This window comes from Theobroma cacao, chromosome 2 (assembly GCF_000208745.1).
Source record: "Theobroma cacao cultivar B97-61/B2 chromosome 2, Criollo_cocoa_genome_V2, whole genome shotgun sequence".
In the NCBI taxonomy this organism is placed as follows: Eukaryota; Viridiplantae; Streptophyta; class Magnoliopsida; order Malvales; family Malvaceae; genus Theobroma; species Theobroma cacao.
In genome coordinates, this window is record NC_030851.1 from 6,723,825 (window position 1) to 6,730,406 (window position 6,582).

The window sequence follows — 6,582 nt, forward strand, 5'->3', positions numbered from 1 at the left end:
TTTTTTTTTTTTTTTTTTTTTTCCGAGTATAGCTGAGCCAAGACCTTTGGTTAGCGACTCTGGCAACTTGGGCTGTGTTTAGTTGGACTTGTCTTTTGGTGTTTATCTCATTTCTCATTTTTGTGCAATGAAGTACAAAAATTTATAAATTATATAAAAAATATAAATAAATTTTTATATTTGATCGAATTTTTATATTTTAATTTTAAATTTAATAAATTTTTATATATTTATTTTAAGTTGAATAAATTTTTATATTTTTATTTTAAATTAAATAAAATTTTATAACTAATGATTGATTCAGTTAAAATGTTATTTGTTATTCTATATCGTATGATACTATATTAATTTGACATGATAACATTATCATTAGATTTTTTTTACTTTACACATCAACGTTATGTCAATGTCGTGCAAATATAAAATTACAAATGATATTTTGATTAATGATAATTAATCAATCATTAATCATAAAGACTTATTTGATCTAAAATAAAAATATAAGATCTTATCACAAACTTCAATGATCTTAACACAGTCATTAATAATGCAAATTTTTATTTTAGTTTTTTCCTATTTTTGTTAGGCATGTCCTTTTTTCCCTTTATAACTTAATTAAAGATAAGTGTATATATTTTTAATTCAATTTCCTTTCTAAAATCTTTTATTTGTAAATTATAAAAACAACATACATATATCAAAATATTCTAATAACATTTTAAGATTTTTTTGTTATTTATAACTATTATAACCACTTATCATACTTTAACAGCATTTTAACTTAATCACCCGAGATTATTGTTAACTTTCTTTTAACCAATTTCCATTACACCATAGATTAATGTTACCCTGATTCACAACAAAAGTAATTAGCGATAGTCTAGTATTATATCGAATATCCCAAGCATTTTAACTTTCATGTCATTCCTCTCAAAATGTGACTTTCAAAGTTATCAAAAATCACAAAAAATTTAAAATATACATAGGACATTGTAAACGGGTTCTTTTGTAATAAAGAAAGAGGTAAGATTCCAAATAAGTAAAACAAATGTGTTGGGAGGTGATGGGGAAAAAGATTAGAGCAATACTTGAAGCAATGCATTTTGTGATGGAGAGAGAGATCATCTCCATCATCTGCTTGGTGTTGTCTTTCAATTTTTGCATCCTCTCCTGATAAGCTTAGAGCATTTTCATCGAGTCTTGGAAATAGGTGAGAGTAAATGCAGCTTGGTTGCTAATGAAATTTTCTATATCTTCTAATGGTGCAACGTTTCTTTAATGAGGTTTTACTTAATATAGGTGTTCTTTTTTAGTAAAATTGACAAAATGTAGATGATGTAATAAGAAGAGAGATAATATTATAAACAAGTAAAATGAATGCATTGATAAACATCAGTGAAAAAGATTGGAGCAGTCCTTTAAATACAAATGTTGTGTCAAGTGGTGATGGACAAAGTGTAGAGAACAGGGAGATGGTGGAACAAGGCGAAGGATAAAGTAGGGGAAGTTATAAGTAGAAAAGAATTTGAGTGAGAGAGAATAAGCCCAAAGTTCCTTCGGAATATAATTGTCAAAGCTTCAATATATAGACTTAGTAGGACTAGTTACAAAAAAGTGCACTTAACGCACGCACTGGGAGAAACGCGTTACCTCCATTATATATAGTGGAGTAATGATTTTTTTTTCTAATAAACGGTTAGCTAATTAATGGCATATTGAGGAGTTGGTCACTTGCCCTTGAGGGAAGAGGAAAAGAGAAAGACATTCGTACTGCACAGAAAAATTAAGAGGAAGATTTTTTACCTACTTTCACGTTTGAATTATAAGATTAAATTTTTTAAAATATTCAAAAAGTGAAATTATTCCGTAAATCCTATTACTAGTTTTGATTACTTTCATTGTTGTCCACAGTAATATGATTGTTCTATTCATTCTAATAGTTCTCATTCATTGTTTATCGTATAACAGTATGATTGTTGAGATATAAATTTTATATAATATTATACAAAGATAATGATTTAATAGCCACAGCATCTAGAGTTGTGGTTCAGAAGCTTAAACTATGCTTGAAATATGCAAGCAAAGATACAGACAAGTACTTTCATTTGAATGCAATGACGTACATACTAGGCCATCGCTGTGTCTGAAGCTTTATTTTTCTTGTTTTTTTGGAGCTCACCATAGAAGTAAGACAGAGATCCCAAAAGAGATAACACAACGGATATAGCTTTTTCAACTTGGAACTTTTCATGGAAGAACAATACAGCCAAAGATTCTGTCACCGGAAGCAGAGCTGCAATTATTATGCCAGACAGCAGTGAGGAGCCAGAGAAAATTACTCCGACAGCTCCCATGAAAAAGAACTGCCATAAAATTGCACTCAACAGAATTACCAGATAGTATGTTGATTGCCCTAGCTCAAATTTACTTGCCTCTCTTGGAATTGCCTACAATGTGCAAGAAGTTGCTAAGAACTAGCATCCGCGATATCAAACTTAACAAGTTTTTAAGGGGAGTCTAGTAGATTCCCCTGTTTCTGATAGGAATACGACATAACACCACTTTGAATGGTGCAAATACAGGGGAGTGAGTGTGGTGGACTATTTGATAGAAGGAAGGAGATATGACCTCAACTTCTTTGTGAAAAAGCATCCCAATGGTGCAGAAAACTGTAGCTGAAAATGACATAACCATTTGCGTCTCTATCACCAAAGAGTAAGTAATAGTCTGCTTTGCTTTCTTGTATGTTAACTCAATCGCCGGTAACACAAATCCATAGAGCGCTGAAGCTGCAAGTGTCATAAAAAATCCCGAGCAATATTGTCGGTTGGATTCATTTGCTGGGTGATCCGAACTTGTATGAAGTGCAAGAACCACTGCTCCGATAGTCAACAAAAAAACTGAGTTGATGGTAAAAGATGTGAATTTCTGCTTGACCAATAGAAAGGCAAACGCAACGGTGAAGGCCAATTGGGTTGAAATTATCAGAGCTGAGGTAGAGACAGGGAGGCGAGCAACACCATAAGCATATAAAAAGTCATCCACCCCAGTAAGAAGGCCTATAACAGCACTAGCCAGAAACAAAGGAGGTTTAATGAAGAAAAGCTCGGTCCCAGGGCCCTCCTTTCTTCGACGATACAAGTATGAAAATGTGAGAGGCATTACCATAAATGGCCAGCCAGCAGTTTCTAAACAGCTTGATGTCCAAACTCCCTTATCACTTTTCAAGAAGTAGAGCTTCATTATAAGGGGGCCACCAACATTTCCAAAGGCTAACAGTGCGCAATTCAACACGAGCAAGGATCTCTTCAGGCCTTTCCTCATCTTTTCCTCTTTGTGGGGCACTTGGTCGTTGCTAGTGCGAGTTTACATCTTTAGACTAGTGTTTATGTTCCACAAGATTTTGCAAAAGAAAGATTGTGAGAGTTTAAATCGTATATAGCAAGTAAAACAAAGTTTGATATACCAAGACATGAAGGCAATTTATAAAATAAGTTGTACCATGAATTCCCTTTCTCAACTTAGGGAGCGAGTTTAGTAAGAAAGAATCAATATTTAATCTGTACATGCAATCACGGATAGAGTTAATTAAATAAAATTATGCTGCATCAAAACATTTGATTTATTGATTGTTGTATGATCTCTTTACTTAAAGAATAAGATTCAAATCTCCTTTTTCAAATTCAAAAAAAAAAATATAAATAAAATTTTATTTATCATCACCGAGAACAACAGTACCTATCCATAATCTACCTTCCACTGATAAGATGAAGATGGTATTCCATCAACAATCACCGCCTTTTGTAATGGGAAACAGGCACTATTAAAAGTAGCTCAACCTGATGAACCTTCAAGAAGAAGATGTGGAAGAAAATGTAGTGAAAAAATAAAAACCACAAATTTTTATTGTGCCCACTGCTCCATGCAAGAGGAGGACAGAGTCAAAGCAAATTGGATGGTGCTCAAGCAACTATCTCGTATTCGTACCAAGAAAATAATGTTTTGGTTGAACATGACGAGTAAACATAGTAATTTTGATCATGAAAATCAGGACAATTGAAAAAGAAAGATCAAAATGGCATTATTGTGTAACAGACGAACAAAATGACCTTAGCTCCTTGAAATCTGAAGCAACGAAGAGCCTGACACGTCCCTGCTCACTGCTGAGCATTGAACAGTCACCCGTAACGTGGATAAAATATTCCCGTCATAAAAAACACTATCCGCTCGGCAGCTGGCAACGCCAGCTTGGATCAATTCTGGCCTTGCTCTGTGAAGTGTCCCAAAGTATTCCTACTGCTCGCGATAGAATGGACCCCAAAGGATTCCTTAGCATAAAATAGATTGGCAAATTTTGATTCTTATTTTCATTTTGTTCCATAAAATTCCAGTTCAAGTGTACAACAGTTGAACTAAAATCGCTTGAATTTGACTTATATATATGAGTTATTATTTTATACATAAAAAGAGAAGTGTACAAATTTCACAAACTAGTTGTTTATTCTTGTCACATGTTTGTACTAATAAAAGTACCTTAGCTAAAGAAGTTTTATACTAAAAGAAAAGTGTACAGAGTGTGGTAATTAAATTGTTCTGTCTTGTATACGTTCCAAGCAAGATTTTCCGTCAAGCTTGCTGCTCTGCTGAAGCTCCAAATAATCCTTATATTTCATTGCTTTGTATGCTGGTGGATTGTTCTCATGGTCCAGCAACTTCGAAGCTGGGGCAACAACTGCATTGAGTGCTGGTCCATGCGGCATGGCTATGGATATCCTTGTATCTTTGTTGTTCACCACTGCTCGATGTAGAACACTTTTGTACTTCCCATTACTCAAAATCTTGCGAAAAGTTAATATCATATTCGAATAAGAACAAACTAAACTATTTCTAAGAAGATTCAAAAACAAAACAAAATGGGGATGAGAACTTAGGACTTTAGGAGTGCACCTCAATATGATCTCCAACGTTAGCTAGAAATGAATTGGGAATTGGATTGACATTGATCCATTCCCCTTTGTGCTGCACTTGAAGGCCCATGATTTCATTTTGTATTAGGAGGGTCAAAAGAGCGTGATCCGAATGAGGAGGCAACCCCAGTGCGAGCTCTGGCTGCGGACATGGTGGATAGAAGTTGGCTGCCAGGAATTGCAAGCCATCTTCCAAATTCAAGGCCTCGTCAATATAATTCCCCTCTAATCCCAAACTCTCCGATATTCCTCTTACTATTATTCTTGCTACTTGCCGGACTCTTGTGCTGAATTCTAAAGCAATTTCACTGTATCCAAAAACATTCAGACAAAACTTGTTTTAGCTAAGTTATTGCAGTTGCAACGGCTAAGGAAACAGCACGAGCATGATTCCAATTATTTGAAATGAGATTCCCAAACAATCCATCAATTCACGCATCATAAAGGAAAATAAAAGGATCAAATAAAAAGTACTAAAAGAATCCAGGGTAACAAAATAATAGTAGTCTAGATGACCCAGAGGGTTATATAGACAAGATTACTATTGTTTTGTTACCCAATTGGCCGATTCCTTGAATTCCATCTTCTGTGCATACTCTAATCCTAGGATTCATTCTGAACCCTGTATTATTTGTAAGTTACCAAGCTAATTGGGATCAAAACCTGAATGCAGCTGGCTTGTTGGGTGAGTGAAACTCAGGATGCTGAAAGACCTTGAGAAAATCCCTCCAGAATAAAACTTTATCCACTGAAACGTTGGAACTGGTACCACAGCTAATGGGGTCCAGCATATGCTTCCCTTCAAATTCTTGCTTCTCTTCCTCCGTTAGCTCAAAAAATCCTCTACACGCCTCAATTATTGCCTGCATCATGCTCTCCGGTACCCCATGATTTATCACCTGAGATGCTCAAAGCTTAAAACTAAAACCAAAAAGAAAGAAAACAAAACAAAGCGTACCGAACAAAAGCTAAAAAAGGAGAGAAGAACTAGTATACTATAATATATATATATATATATATACCATGAAGAAGCCCCAGTCCTGACAAGCGTCTCCAAGCTCTTGGAGGACTTTAGAGCGTTCATCAGGGTTATTGGAAGTGAGATGAGAGAAATCAATGGTGGGGATAGATTCTTTTGCGTCTGAAAATGGTTGATCATTAGCGTTTGTTGGGAAGATGTAAATGGGAGGAATGGAAGTAAGACCAGGCAATTCAGCTAGTGATTTGATACTTGTTCGCTTTGGCGGTGTGTGAGTAAGAGATGCTTGCGAGGGTTGGGAAAGGAACGGGGCACTAGCAGCCATGGAGACCGACGGAGATTGAGACTCCGAACACGGTGCTTGTAGGCGGATTGTAATGGAACTGGTCCGGATGCTTATGTGTACGTATTTATCTTTAATTTTTGGCTGCTGCGAAAGCAAGAAATTTTTTTTTATTGTTTATATTTTAATTTTTGATAATAAATAATATGTTTCGGTATAAAAATTATATGGTTTTACTGCTAAAATTGGTACTATTATATTTTGATAACTTGATCAATTTTGATTTTATTTTTGTCATTGACATTTACTTTATAAAAATTTTTAAAGAATAAAAATTAAAAAAAAAAAAAAAA

General features: G+C 34.6%; 3 protein-coding genes across 3 annotated transcripts in view; all 3 read right to left on the reverse strand.

Annotated features, from left to right (window-relative positions):
- Window positions 1–4,093, reverse strand: part of LOC18608236 (purine permease 3) — an 11,977-nt gene extending 7,884 nt beyond the window's left edge. The window contains exon 1 of the mRNA XM_018115430.1: window positions 3,739–4,093. Within this exon, the coding sequence (XP_017970919.1) occupies window positions 3,739–3,746 (8 nt within the window). The 5' untranslated portion in view covers window positions 3,747–4,093. The remainder of the gene's footprint in view (window positions 1–3,738) is intronic.
- On the reverse strand, window positions 1,919–3,339 carry LOC18608237 (purine permease 3). The gene is made up of 2 exons (XM_007042819.2): window positions 2,629–3,339; window positions 1,919–2,447 (listed from the first exon to the last, which is right to left on the reverse strand). Exons 1-2 carry the CDS (start codon window positions 3,322–3,324, stop codon window positions 2,127–2,129), a joined length of 1,017 nt encoding a protein of 338 aa, XP_007042881.2. The 5' UTR covers window positions 3,325–3,339; the 3' UTR covers window positions 1,919–2,126.
- LOC18608239 (protein DMR6-LIKE OXYGENASE 2) lies at window positions 4,408–6,351 on the reverse strand. The gene is made up of 4 exons (XM_007042822.2): window positions 5,990–6,351; window positions 5,631–5,866; window positions 4,948–5,275; window positions 4,408–4,838 (listed from the first exon to the last, which is right to left on the reverse strand). The coding sequence occupies exons 1-4, from the start codon at window positions 6,269–6,271 to the stop codon at window positions 4,584–4,586; spliced, it is 1,101 nt and encodes a 366-aa protein (XP_007042884.2). The 5' UTR covers window positions 6,272–6,351; the 3' UTR covers window positions 4,408–4,583.

Coding starts and splice junctions, on each gene's coding strand:
- LOC18608237 (XM_007042819.2), bottom strand. CDS start 3,324: ATGAGGAAAGGCCTGAAGAGATCCTTGCTCGTGTTGAATTGCGCACTG. Junction 2,448..2,628: donor TTTTTCACAAAGAAGTTGAG/GTCATATCTCCT, acceptor TGCACATTGTAG/GCAATTCCAAGAGAGGCAAG.
- LOC18608239 (XM_007042822.2), bottom strand. CDS start 6,271: ATGGCTGCTAGTGCCCCGTTCCTTTCCCAACCCTCGCAAGCATCTCTT. Junction 5,867..5,989: donor AGGACTGGGGCTTCTTCATG/GTATATATATAT, acceptor TGAGCATCTCAG/GTGATAAATCATGGGGTACC. Junction 4,839..4,947: donor ACGTTGGAGATCATATTGAG/GTGCACTCCTAA, acceptor ACTTTTCGCAAG/ATTTTGAGTAATGGGAAGTA.